Raw genomic sequence first — 14,339 nt, 5'->3', positions numbered from 1 at the left:
GTGTCTAACTCTGGCCAGGCTGCGCGGCTGCCAGACATGCTGCTCTGAGCAGCATGGAAAGGGGTATGGTAAGGGGCAGGGGTCCCGGGGGGCAGTCAGGGGACAGGGACCAGTTGGCCGGGGAGGAGGTTTGGGGGGGGGGGGTGGTTGGGAAGGGGACCAGGGGGCAGTTGGATAGGACAGAGATTCGGGGGGGGGGAATGGGGGGGTTAGGTGGGGGGCCCCAGGGGGTGGTTATGGGTGGGGGTCCCAGGAGGGGACGGTCAGGAGACAAGGGGGGTAGGGGGAGGTTCTGAGGGGGGCAGTCAGGGGGTAGGAAGTGGGAGGGGGCAGATGGGGGTAGGGGCCAGGCTGTTTGGGGAAGCACAGCCTTCCTTACCTGGCCCTCCATACAGTTTCGCACCTCGATGTGGCCTTCGGGCCAAAAAGTTTGCCCACCCCTGCTCCAGGTCCACAAAGAAGGAACTGAAGCAGGAAATTTGTCGTTAACTAAGAGCAAGGCAGCCCCTGTGGCAGCAGAGTGGTGGCTGCCTCAGGTATTGCTGTTTTTACTTCCGCTGTTTTTTTACCCATTGTTGTTAAAAATAAAAAAGTAAAACACATTTTAAGAGCTTAATATAAGGGATTTTTAATATAATTAAATATATCTGGCACTCTAGCAATGCTTTCTACCCATTTGCAGGGAGAACCTAGACCCTGGAAACCTCTTCTATCTAAAAGTCAAGTTCCTCTGCAGCAAACTGGTAGGCCTGAGAGCTTCCACCTCCTGGGTGCTCGAATTGTCCAAGCATACACCTTCTTATCTAGAGCAGGGCCATGAGGGAGCTGTCCATAACACCTGATGCCTTCTGAGTCTCTGCTGAGGGCTAGGGAACACCAGCAGTGAGAACAGATAGGGAGAACCTGTGGCAGTCCGACTTCTGCAAGTTCGGACTCTGCAAGAGGAGCCCAAGTCCCCTCTGGAAATGCCTAAGGAGATGGAGGGAGTGGAATGGTGGCTAGAGAATTGGTCCACATCTGATGACCCCTCAGGGATGTGGACTGGAGAGCACTACCTACCTGAACCCCTCAAATGTTATCCATTCATTATCTTTTTTTTTCTTGTGTAGTTGGGGGTACCCATGGACTTGAGATGCTCCACCTAACCCCCACTGGACAGTGGCCTTGCAGACTTAATGGTTTTGAAGCTCACATTAAAGGACTATGCTCGTGAGAGCAGTTATACCAGTCCAGGTCCCCAAGTCCCATACCATGGCAATGCTCTCCTGTGCTCTGATTTAGGGACATCTTGGCAAACACACTGGCTTGCAGCCCAGGGAAGAGCTGATGGCAGAAAAGGCCAATCTCTTACCTATAGGCCATTACAACAGCCAAAACATTTTGCCTGGCCACGTCTTCTGGCAAAGGGAAAATATCTTCATATTTTCAGCAGAAAGTGTATCCTCTCCGTCTCACCATGTAGGCTACAACTACGGTGGGAGGAGCTGTTCATACAAGGGGGTGCCAACCTTCCTTCTAGTGTAGAGATCCATCTTCTGATGCAGAGATAGGGAGGAGCAGCCATTAATCCTAGTTTTGGGAAAACTTTTAACAGCATCAAAGTTGTCATAGTAAGAGAACAGGAAACCTCTTGAACAGTTCTCAGAGTAACAGCCGTGTTAGTCTGTATTCGCAAAAAGAAAAGGAGTACTTGTGGCACCTTAGAGACTAACCAATTTATTTGAGCATAAGCTTTCGGGAGCTACAGCTCACTTCATCAGATGCATCCAATGAAGTGAGCTGTAGCTCACGAAAGCTTATGCTCAAATAAATTGGTTAGTCTCTAAGGTGCCACAAGTACTCCTTTTCTTTTTGAACAGTTCTGGATGTTCTAAAAAGGTCCTTTTTCTTCTACAACATACTGTAGGTGTTTCTGTTGCATTCTACCTTAGAGTACACTTCAGATGGTATTTTTGGAAGTGCCTGAGTGATGTAGGAGCACAAGTCCCTTTGGTATTTAATGGGACTACTATAAGGACACTTAGGCCTAAATCCACAGAGATACTTAGGCTCCTAACTTCCACTGATTTCTTAATGCTGACTATAGGTTATATTTTATTACTTTTCTGGCATTTGTTACAGATACAAACAGGCTTAGAAAACGTTTATTTTCAGCGATCGTTGATTACATAAAAGCAAACTGCATTTTAAAAAAATACCACCACTAATTTTTCTAAGCCAGTTCTTAGTGTGTTTAATTTTACATAACTAGCCTGATTGCCTCTTTGGGTTTCTGGAGCGGCATTGCAGCTCCAAAGACATGTGCTTCTTCCCTTAGTGCCGGATCATAACAGTTGTCTGTTCTGTATAAAACATGTTTACACAGTACATTTACTTCCTGTAGCTACAAAGAAAAGTTAATGAATAACCATTCCTGCACTTCAATTTTGCAGGGCTGTGGGCAGGATCAGTGCATGGGAAAAGAGTTAATGTTCAGCCTCTCTCTGGCACTTGAAAATGTGTGACTGAAGACTAATCCCTTACATAGAAAAGAAAACATGGGAAACAAACTGGTGTTGGCTGGTTCTCCCATGCTTTGTTGTAGTAAAACTGTGAGATGCATATACATGGGAGTGCAACAGAAGAAGTATTCAGTGAAGAATGCCAGAAGCTATGGACGCCCTGTGATAGGCAACACATTTGTTGCAGTTGTGTACACTCCCTTAGCTTCTTGCCTCCAGAATAAACACATGAGGTCTCATCATGCCAACTGTTACTACCAGGCATAGTCATCCTGCCCACACTTACTAGCAGGTATAGGTCCATTGATTGAAGTCATGGAGATGGGGGAGCTTTTCAGTAGCCTTCAGGCCTGGCAGATTGGAGGTATTTTCATTCTAATCCAGCTGTGTTTGGACGCCTATATGCCAAAACTAATTCTATTTGATAACTGAACTTCTTCATTTACCCTTGGGGTTTCAAAAAGAGATGTCCCATCTCGCTGTTGTGCCCCTCCCAAGCATGGACACTGCAAAAGGTGGAGCTTTGTTTAGAGTGGAAAAACTCATTTTAAATGGAAGAATTTGATGTTTTGTATGTAACTGTAAAAGCATTGCATAGCAACAAACATGCTAAGTAAACCACTCTTAGTTATGATGTTCTATTTGCTTGAGTTATCTAAAATAAGTCTTTCTAAAGCTCTGAGAGAGTGAATTATGTAAACTTGAAAAGGCAGCACACATGGGAACCAGTCCGCTCTAAAGGAAATCTAAATAGAAGGAGGCAGATGCTCAGCTAGTGTAAATTGTAATTGCTCCATTGCAGCCAATGGGAGCTATGACATCTTACCCCAACCAAGGATCTGTGCCAGCATCTGTTCTATGGTTTATAAAAAATGGGCAAATACCATATACAAAATAGGTGCACTAAATCAAGTTAAGACTAGAATATTTCCTGGTAGGGAGAGGAGGTCCCAATACTTCTGAAAAGGGTTTGTATCACAGTGTAAAGAAATTGCTTTGTGCAGCTGCAATCTATGCTACCTACTTTTTAACTGCAATCTCGGTGCTACCCCAGTCATGGGCTTCAAAGGCCACCCAATGAACACTTCTTAACAGGGTGGCATATAGGATAGCACATTTCAGTTCTTACTAACAGGTTGAAAAATCATTACTCATAGCAACAAAGTTACGATGCAAGAACACAATTTTCAAACCAGACAGATTCTTTGGTGATTAAAAAAAAAATTAGCATTTTCTTAAACACAGATTTATTTAGCTTTTCAGAATAAAGGATTAGTTTTGCTCCTGATATAATTCTGACTAATGAAGAATAAACTGGAGTCCTTTCTTTTTGCAATGTCACCAACATACCGTGCAGTTTTTGATCATACCCCAAATTAGCTTGAACTACAAAGCTAATAATTGAGCTAATAGCGCCTACTCTTGGAAATGTATTTGCTTTTCTCTGAAGATCTTAACTTTTGGCAAATTTCATAAACCCTGAATGTGTGGTTGTGAGCCTGATGCAACTATCAAATTACTAAAACACTGTTTGTGATGCACCTTTTTAGACAAGTCTTAAGGGCTATTTAGAAATGTTTTGAAGCAAAGAAAAACAAAATTTAAGCACAAGTGATGATGACAACACATGACATTGCTATCTAGTGGCTATTACTGCTAATGAGGTTTAAAGATAATAGAGTTTCTTTACTACCAGTCACGGGGAGCAGCTGAGAAAGAGAGCTTGAGATGCCATATTATTTCAGTTAACAAATGCTGCCTCCAATTGTTTGCTGTAGTGAACAGCAGATTCCCTTAAAATCCAATCAGAGGATAAATATTGAAGGTAGAGCGGGTGGAATTACATGTTGCTAATAAATTACTGGAGAAATATAGCTTTGCATAACAAAATAGCAGCCCCAGTCCAAAAGGATTTACAATCTAAGTTTTTAAGCTTTGTCACTCACTTATCCTTATTCCGGGTATTCAGTCATACGCTATCGTTTCTGTCCCTCATCCCCTCTCCCAAGATTGGAGGATAACAAATGAATAACAAATAGGGAATAATGAACAGCAAGTATTGCAGGGACTGGCTTTTTGTTATATGTTTGTACAGTGCATAGCACAATGTGATCCTGATCTATGCTTGGGAACCTTTGGTGTTACTGTACTATAATATTTGCATGAGAATATATTTAACATTGATATGAACAAAGGGTATGAACACTTGACTCAAACTGAATGCTTTCTATCACTTTTTTCAGTATTTGACCCTCAAAGTGTTAAACTTCTATTCCCAGGCAAAAATTAAACAGTTTTGTGACTGGCAGCCACATTTATATTGAGACTTGTTTGGTTTTAATATGCAATATTTTATTATCTGAAACCTCCCCTACTGTGGGGGGAGAGTATCTTGCCCTATCTTGAAGGCAGTGGTCTGTGATGATCTCATAGGTTTCTCTCCCATTTTTAGGATGGGATTGTGGTGCTTTTGAAAATCCCAATCGTATACCCATTTGGTAAACATTTCTGTCTTTCTTTGGTATTTGGAGTGCAAGCTCTTCAGGGCAGGGACTGTCTGTAATTCCATGTTTGTACAGTGCCTAGCACAACAGGGTCCCACTCTTGCTTGGTCCTTGAGCACTACCATAATAAACAAGATTACTAATATTTTGTATCTGGATCCTTGATGTCATGTGGAAAACATAAGGAACTCATGGCACATTGATGGCTATTCATTTTTGTCCAGTGGTACTTATTAAATAGGAGTTATGGAAAGACTGCATGAGGAATATCACTTATGTTAAGACTATGAAATTTTCTGAAAAGGTGCTTGGTAAAAAGCACTCTTCCTTAGGTCAAGCTCTGCCTCTCATATTTGTTCAATGCCAGTATGAATGTAAAGTCAAGGGAATTCCATAGCTGTAAAGACCAGGGCATTAGAACACTGGTTTACAAATAATCACTCTGATACATTTTGTGCAATCCCAGGAATATGAAAAATAACCCAACTTTGTAGCAAAATACAGAGCTGTATGAAGAGGATAGTAGATATCATGCATATCTAATTCTCCCGAATTTTCAAATGCACAACACAGCTTTTTAGTTCTGACTAAAACAAAATAAATCTTTCCACATTTAAGCTTGAGGACATATTTTGTGAGCTACTGTGTTCTGAGCAACTTTGAAAATATGGCAACTTTAGTGGTGTACAGAGAAGCTGTGCTGTTTTGAAAGTCTAGCCCCAGAAGTCATTTAGTTACAAAGTCAGACAACTGAGAGTCAGCCCAAAAAAAAATCCAGTACATTAAGATATGCATACACCTTCCGAAGGGCTTTGAGCTGCTGCTGTTTCTTCACCGTACTAAATGGTCAGAGCTGAAGTTCTTTCTGTTACCTCAAAGCCCAGCACACAAAGTCCAAAGAAGTGTGGCTAGAGGATGGGCAGCATCGGTAGTCATGGCAAAGAGCTTGTGAGCACGTTGTTCTTCAAAGCCCAAATCGCCCAAAGGACAAGAAACTAGATTAAGTGTACTTTCAGGAAACTAGATTAAGAAAAAGAAAACACTTTCTATTTGCCCTCCCAGTTCTCATTCTAAGCCTTCTAAAATCCATGAGAAACTATGAGCCACACATGCAGCCATGAGACCCAACAGAGTAAGGAATAAGTGAATGGCTGATTCAAAACTGATTGCATTTTCCAGGGGAGGTCCAATAATGTCTGACTGGTGGAGATAGGAGCAGAGTTCCTACTAAATGCTCCAGAGGGGAGGGCTGTAGTTTGCCACATTCAGTACTGCAAAGTGGTGTGCATGCATCCCAATGGCCAAAGTTCTCTCAGCCAAGATGAACAATGTGGAGGTACAACCTGTGTGCATCATTGTAGATAGTACACCAATGAAGATCTATTTGCAACATTTTAAAGTCAGTTGATGAATTCATTTTGCTGCAGCTGTGTCTGCCTGACCATAAATGTAAACTAGAAAACCAGAGGAAATGTGCTCAGTGATCACCAAGAAGCAAGTACCAGAAGCTACTGCACATTCTTAAATGAATCTTCATTACAATGTAAAAGATTCCCCCCATCCTGCAAATACACACAGAGTCTGAGATTTAAATCAGTTTAATACATTAAGTGTGATAAACTACAGGCATGGCAGTTATACAAGTATTGTGGGGATTTGCCAAGCAAGTGTTAAGAACAGCTTCCAAGTATGACTAAAATCCTTGTTATGAGAGTAATAACTACTGTTTTACATTTAAAATGAAATGAAGGGACTAGGCGTAGTGGCTTGAACCAGTGTAATAGGGAGAAGTTTCCCACTGCCTGACCACAGTGGCCAGTTAGGTCAGTGATCACAATTCTAACCTAAATCATTTTCTCCAGTTCCAGACCTGTCTTTTTACACCCATGCCACTAGTTTTCATTTCCTTCTTTGGAACATTCCTAATTTCTATATCCTTTTGACTATGTGGTAATGAAAAGTGAATGTTTAAATGCAAAATTATAAATACCACCTGAGAAACATACTGCTATGGGTACTGTTGAGGAAGAGGTCTATTTGTATGTAGCAGGACTTCCAAAACTTGTGTTTCTTCCCTGGACAAACAGAATATATAAAAATCACAGGAACTAAAATGATAATTGATCTACGAGTTCTCCAACTGGGATTTTCAATGAAGAATAAATAACTCCTAAAAAATGCCATTCAGCTCTTTAATGGTGCTAGCCAGATGCCCTTTGATTGAATTGTGAAAGAAACATTATTCTGTGCATCCAGAAAGTAATGACACACACTAGTTAGTGATAGAGAGTTGCCAGCCAGCCAGCGAAGGAGGTCTTCATACTTCTATACAAACTATCTTATGGTTTTAGAATACAAAAGAAAAGGACATCTCTGGAGTGATCTTCAGACTAAACAAGTCAATCTTTTATTGTAATAAGCCTCTTACAGTACGAATATATAAATACTAAGAAATGGAGACCTGACCAAGAGGCATTTATCTGTTTTACATCCTTTAGGAAAGACACATAGATTAATGTTCATTGGTAGATGGCTTGTTTATTGAATTGATGCAGGCCCCTTTCTTTGGGGGGGAGGTGGAGAAGGGAGATTTATTTTCATAATTTTTGAAAAACAAAGATAAAAATGAGGTATGCAACATAAGGTCATAATATCACTTTTAGGGTCAAGATGAACATTTATGTTTTCTGATTTTCAATGTACAAAACCAAATTTGTACCCAAACTATGAATCATTAAAGATTGGCACTATCAGATAAAGTGAAAAATTAAACTAATCAAAAATAGTACCATGACAAGTGTAAAAAATACTGTGCTCAATACTTATTGCTGAGAACACAAAAATATGTTAGTGTTTTCACATGTAAACAGTTTCAAATTCTAGACAACAAAAGTTTTTTTTAAAAAAATCACACCCCAAGGTTTGCCCATTTCTGTGCTAATACCAGCAAACAAGGATTTCAGGAAATGCTGTTAACTCAAAATGTTGCAACCTGGTTTTGTTGGTTTTTTTTTGTTGTTGTTGGGGGATTTGTTTAAGGGCATATGAGAGATAATGGGTTGTATGTGGCCATAGAAATGGCCAAATATTAGCTTCACCACACTGAAAGCTTTTTTTCAGTTCAACATTTTTTCCAATACATTATTTCAGTTGTTTTCCTGGTCATTTTCAGGTACACTATAAAAAAAAAAAATCAATCTTCAAAGCACATAGTACACTTAAATAATAGATACATTTCAAATCATTTTGAGATAAGAGCTCAGAGTCTCATTGTGCACTTTACAAAAATGTTCCCTTTTCAGGAAGTACAATTATCCAACTCCAAACAGCAACACTGTTGCTACGTAAATGCCACATTCTGGTTTCAAAGGCATTTTGATGAAAGCTGTACTCAAAGGAAGGAGTAGACATATTCTAGGACTTTTGGTCACATTAAGTTTTGAGGCATTAAAAAAATAATAATTTTGAGATGTAACAGAAACCAAGTGTTTTCAAGACAGCTTCACTTGTGTCGCTAGCTGCATTAATGTTAGCTTTCTCTCGCTGAAAGTCCTAATTTTTATCAAAGCTTTGTGCGTAAGCTCCATGGATTCATCCCATTTGTTTTTCTCTGGGCTCGTGTATGTCACCAAGTTCTCGGTATACTGCAAGATTGACTTTAGAAACCTACAAGAAATAAAAAAATATGAAAAAGTCATTCTCCAAAAGACTTTCTAAAAGGACGACAGGACAGACCAGACCTTGATGATGCCCAACTTGGGACTGCTACTTTTTCCTGATTTCCAAGTCTCCCAGTTCTCACATGATCATTGCTACATCATTTTTCCTTTACCTATGGCAATGATGGGTGGAGAGAGAAAGACAGGGACAAGCAATATTTGCAGAATTGCAGTTGATATTGGTGCACAAAAAATGCAATATTATGGGACTATAGAAATATAACCGTATATAGAGGAGTTCTCTCCTACAATTTCCCTTCTTTGGCAGCCAAACACTTTACAATGCCTGTGATCACCAATAAAGTGTAGAGTGGAAATAATGATGTTGATTACATGCTGAATCAAAAGTTTATTATTAATTTTGGGCTTGAATGTGAGACCATGCTCCTATTTGTGCCAACAGGAAATCTAAGAAAAACTGAAACTGTGAACCACGTGTTGTAAACAAAGACATTTCAGTTAGCAAGCCCCTCACTAGTCCCCCAAATTCTTAGTGCAATGATAGGGGAAACAGACTGACTACCTGACATACCACATGCTGTTAAACCACAATTTCAATAAGGATACATAATGTAGACCAAAGATGTTCAAAGGAGGGTGAAAGGATTATGAATTATTCACTTATTTTAATTAAGCAAGTACTATATACTCACTTTATATATTGCTGATAATCACAAGGATTCTTCTCACAAACGGTATGGATGTTGATTAGTTCCAGAATAATCAACATTAAAATCAGACGTAACACAGGAGACAGAAATTTAATGCTAGAAATAAGCAGAAAATTGTAATAGAGTTTTTTTAAAAATACAAAACTGTTCTTCAGATTTCCTGTTCCACCCTAAAATGGGTATGGAGAATGAAAGAAAAAAAAAAGTCTGAAAGATTCATGAGTGAAAAATGGGGCAAAGATCATAGCTATGAACAATTTACAAGCAAGAAAAAAGGAAGAGCCATATATTTAAGTTTCCGGGGGGTTGGGGGGGAGTGGCAGGATAGGGTTATGGTCAGTGCTGAGTTTATAATGAAAGAGGTGCCAGGGCTCAAGCAATTAGATGTTGGGGCTCAAGCAAGTTTTACACGTTCATAACGGTTGTGGCAAGCCCAGAGGTGCCAGGGCTATGAACTGCCAAGCCTAGAGGTGCTGGGGGCTCAGCCCTGGCACACATTAAGTACTGGTTATGGTTGAGAGTACAATACACATTTTTAGTGACACCATTAAATAAACATATATACACAACTCAGGCATTTTAACATTTGTAATCCCAGATAAAATTAAAATTATTTTTAACTTATTAGAATTTTCATTTCTCTGACCCCACTCATATTTTTAAAGCTTAATCATAGACCTCAAGCAACACTGCTGGTTAGGAGTTACATTAATGGAATCCTAGCCATTACTCCTTATCTTACTCGATAAAATGATGAGAGAAGCAGTGATAAGATGGGGACAACCTCTGTAATTCAGTTTTAACAGACTGAAAGTTTCACTTTTTTCCCTCCTTTCTTTTTTTAGTGTTTAGTTTCATCCAAGAGAACAAGCTAAAAAAACCCCAAATATTTAAATTACCTTTTTATTTAGACCCTAATAATTCCAGGCCAGACAAGAGAAAAATGTTAAAGATATCCAAATAAATTATTCTCCGATTTGAGTTTTACTTCCATTAACATACTAGTGTATAATGGAAATTACGGACAATTCTTAACTCTGAGTAGACCAATGACACACAAACCTAGTTAGCTTTAACATTTTATAAACAGAATATGGAAGAGTACACATGCAGAGTAAAAGGAAAGAAGTGTTCAGTTGCTCTGTTAAATCCACTCTTAAAATTAGCCCTTCACCTCCAAAAAAAAAAGGGAAAAAAACAACCAACCAACCTGTTTAACATGCGTAAATAGTTATGCCTCTGTCGTGAATGCAGTATCTTGTTTATCCACTGCTTGTATCTCATTTCAGTGCTGGTAATAACTTGATCTGACACTTGATGGCACTGTGTGCATATCTTACGGAACACTACCAATATTTCCAGTACAGAACGTGGGCAGTACAGGGTACAAATGTGCGTACTACAGAGTTCAAGCAGTAGCCTGCAAACCAGGAAACATTTCTGTTTCAGTTTTTGTTCGCAGGGTTTAAAAACTGAAAAATTTCACATCCATTCCAGTGTAGCCTGAGCTAAAAAAATTCTAATCCAGATGTTTTGGAAACAGATTTACTCAGTCTCCTCATGACTCACCAAAACAAGAAGCTATTTAGCATGAGTGATTTGTAGTCTCTCTCATGTTACTGTAAGTAATATCACATCACTAGAAGTTTGAAATATTTCTCATTCCAGGTCAGAGCAGTAAAGAAATAATACCACAATACACAAAACTGGCAAAAAATATACAATATACACTAATGAAATAGGAGGTGTCTGTTTTAAACCTCTCACTAATTATAGTTCAGTTCACAATAGACCGGTGTCCAAAACAGAAAATCTACCAGAACAAAACACCACGAGCTAAATAGTAGCAGTACACCAAGAACTAGTCTTAACATTTCACAAAATACAAGTTGTAGTTTTAATCAACACCACACTAGATTAGGCTTCATTAAGATATTAAAATGCCAACTTGTGTCATCTTTATGTATGCCAGTCAGTGACTACGTATGTCACAATTCTTGATGACCACATCACTTCAAATGGTTTGTTTTTAGGGGAGAATTTATTTAAAAAACAAACAAAAACAAACAAACAAACAAACAACAAACAGCAAGATATTTTGCCATGCCAGACAGAATGGTTGTAAGTGTAAAAAACCTTAAACAGTATTAAGAAGCCTCCTACTTTAATGCTTTAACAGGGATTTTTGTGCTTGTGAAAAGTGACATTAACAGCACTGGAAAACAAGTCTTCTAACTATAAATTATGTAAACTAAAGGCAATAGAAGAGCCATCTTCAACATGCTATCCTGCCCACATGCAATGAGCCTGATGCAAATGAGAAGGGAAAGCAGTTTTGTTTTTAAATATATTCATTCAATCAGTGGACTCTTTGAGACTTCCAGCGAGGATACATTTCACATCAGTGTTATTGTCGACTATACTGAATTAGACACTTGTCCTCTACAAACACTTAAGTGGGGCTTTTAAAAATGTGAATTGAAATAAGTTTCACAATTGAAACTGAAGTAATGTGATCTATATTTAGACCTCCAGAAATCTCAGAAACAAAAATATACAGCAAATCTTAGCTTCTACTTCAAAAGACTCAAGAAATGTAAGTTTGGCTGGTAGAGAAGTTTGTAGAGGTAGATGCACACTTTTAAGTGTCATGCACACCTGTAACACCAACCACAATGCTAAGTCTAAAATCTCTAGTGCAGAGTGAAGGAGGACTTGGGCACCTTAGAGACTAACCAATTTATTTGAGCATAAGCTTTCTTGAGCTACAGCTCACTTCATTGGATGCATGCAGTGGAAAATACAGTGGGGAGATTTTATATACACAGAGAACATGAAACAATGGGTGTTACCATACACACTGTGATGGGAGTGATCAGGTAAGGAGAGCTATTACCAGCAGGAGAGAACCCAAAAAACAAACAAACCCCCCCCCGCCTTTTGTAGTGATAATCAAGATGGGCCATTTCCAGCAGTTGACAAGAACGTGTGAGGAATAGTAGGAGGTGGAAAATAAACATGGGGAAATAGTTTTACTTTGTGTAATGACACATCCACTCCCAGTCTTTATTCAAGCCTAATGTAATGGTGTCCAGTTTGCAAATTAATTCCAATTCAGCAGTCTCTCCTTGGAGTCTGTTTTTGAAGTTTTTTTGTTGAAGAATTGCAACTTTTAGGTCTGTAATCGAGTGACCAGAGAGATTGAAGTATTCTCCAACTGGTTTTTAAACATTATAATTCTTGACATCTGATTTGTGTCCATTTATTCTTTTACGTAGAGACTGCCTGGTTTGGCCAATGTACATGGCAGAGGGGCACTGCTGGCACATGATGGCATATATCACATTGGTAGATGTGCAGGTGAACGAGCCTCTGATAGTGTGGCTGATGTGATTAGGGCCTATGATGGTGTCCCCTGAAAAGATATGTGGACATAGTTGGCAACGGGCTTTGTTGCAAGGATAGGTTCTTGGGTTAGTGTTTTTATTGTGTGGTTGCTGGTGAGTATTTGCATCAGGTTGGGGGGCTGTCCATAAGCAAGGACTGCCCTGTCTTATAACACTGCAAAGTGTTACACAGCACCATAAAGCAGATGGAAGGTAATTTAGTCAAGTTATTGTCATAAAGTTCTTGTGCATCTGTAACTATTTTGCTTCCCCACTTCTGAAATACAAGCATGGTTGTTTCTTCAAGTTGCACTGCAAAGCAAAAAGATAACAGCATTCTCTCCCCTTCATTCTGGGAACAGTTCTCTGCTGAATCCTAAAGACTTTTAGGCTGACTACAGTACCGTACAAATACATGTGATGGTTCCTTCAACGATGCTGCTCTACAAGATACGGGAAGGAACAACTTGTGCAGCGAACTCTCATTACTGTCTCACATTCCTTTTATTTCCAGAAGTAAATTGTATTAAGGCGTGGATTCAAGGGTGGGAGAACATTAAACTTACTTCTCAGTTAGAAGATTATTCATTAGATCATCTAAAATGTAGCAATTCTGGGGCAAATGGTGTTGCAACTGAGAGAGGATTTCTGTAGTTATAGAAATACAAGGACTAATTTCTGCACTTCTTTCCAACCTTAAAAACAAAGACAAAAATTACTTTTGGAATCTTTCACAAAAATAAAGAAAGTTTACATCAGTTTACATCTTAACACAATTAACTGAAGCAAAAACTTTTGTCACAGCAATTTATCCACATGCTCACTACTACCCTGTAATCCTTTGGCTCCTTTCCTTCCGTTTTACAAGCAAATTCTTGTGTTCTCCATCTCAAAAACAATGTCCTCTCAGTCTCTTCAGCCTCCCTATGCATCATCATCCCATCTCCTTACTTTCTTTTCCAGAATCCTGCAGCATACTAAATACTTCCATTATGTACAGACTTCCGATCTTTCATCTCCTCAGGTTCCCTGACTTCTGTCCCCTCCATATCTCCAAAACTGCCTCATAAAAATCAATAATGGCCACCTCCTTGTCAAGTTCAGAAGAATTTCTCATTCTTATTCTTCTTAATCTCTCTCTCTGTTTTTATAAGGTCTTCCATCACTGTGGTATCCAAGCTTCTACCACGAGAAGTTTTTTTTTTTTTTTGTCTTCACAGCTGATTGCCTCTCCTTATTCATCCCTACTCCTCTTCAGTCCTTTGGGCTCCCTCTCTACTTTGCTAGCAGCTCCATCAATATCTCTTAGGGGAGGAGGAGCCACCAATCTGTTGGCATCCTTCAGGCTTCTGTTGCCTTCTGTACTTGCACTATAGTCCTAGCAATATGATCATTTGTATCATTTCAGCTCTCACTATGCCAGTGACATCAAAGTCTTGTTCTCCACTCCTACACGACCTTGCAACTGTTTGAGAGACACCTCCTCAAGCATTCCACAATCATCTCAAACTCTGTTCTTTCAAAACAGAACTGCTCTCCATTCCTCATCTTATTCCAT

At 39.3% G+C, this 14,339-nt stretch overlaps 1 protein-coding gene across 4 annotated transcripts in view; it reads right to left on the bottom strand.

The window, feature by feature from the left end:
- Nucleotides 1–6,607: 6,607 nt before the first annotated feature.
- ERMARD (ER membrane associated RNA degradation) overlaps nucleotides 6,608–14,339 on the bottom strand; it is a 32,263-nt gene continuing 24,531 nt past the window's right edge. For 3 of the 4 annotated variants that reach the window (XM_084622173.1, XM_084622176.1, XM_084622174.1), the window contains 4 exons: nucleotides 13,348–13,476; nucleotides 10,606–10,815; nucleotides 9,378–9,491; nucleotides 6,608–8,671 (listed from right to left, as the gene is read on the bottom strand). In XM_084622173.1, coding sequence (XP_084478299.1) covers nucleotides 8,497–8,671; nucleotides 9,378–9,491; nucleotides 10,606–10,815; nucleotides 13,348–13,476 — 628 coding nt within the window. In that variant the 3' untranslated portion in view covers nucleotides 6,608–8,496. The remainder of the gene's footprint in view (nucleotides 8,672–9,377; nucleotides 9,492–10,605; nucleotides 10,816–13,347; nucleotides 13,477–14,339) is intronic. The other variant, XM_084622175.1, reaches the window with a different exon arrangement.

This window comes from Lepidochelys olivacea (genome assembly GCF_965140295.1).
Source record: "Lepidochelys olivacea isolate rLepOli2 genome assembly, chromosome: 3".
Lineage (NCBI taxonomy): Eukaryota > Metazoa > Chordata > Testudines > Cheloniidae > Lepidochelys > Lepidochelys olivacea.
Note: the sequence above shows the minus strand (reverse complement) of the source record. Positions and strands in the feature narration are given on the sequence as shown.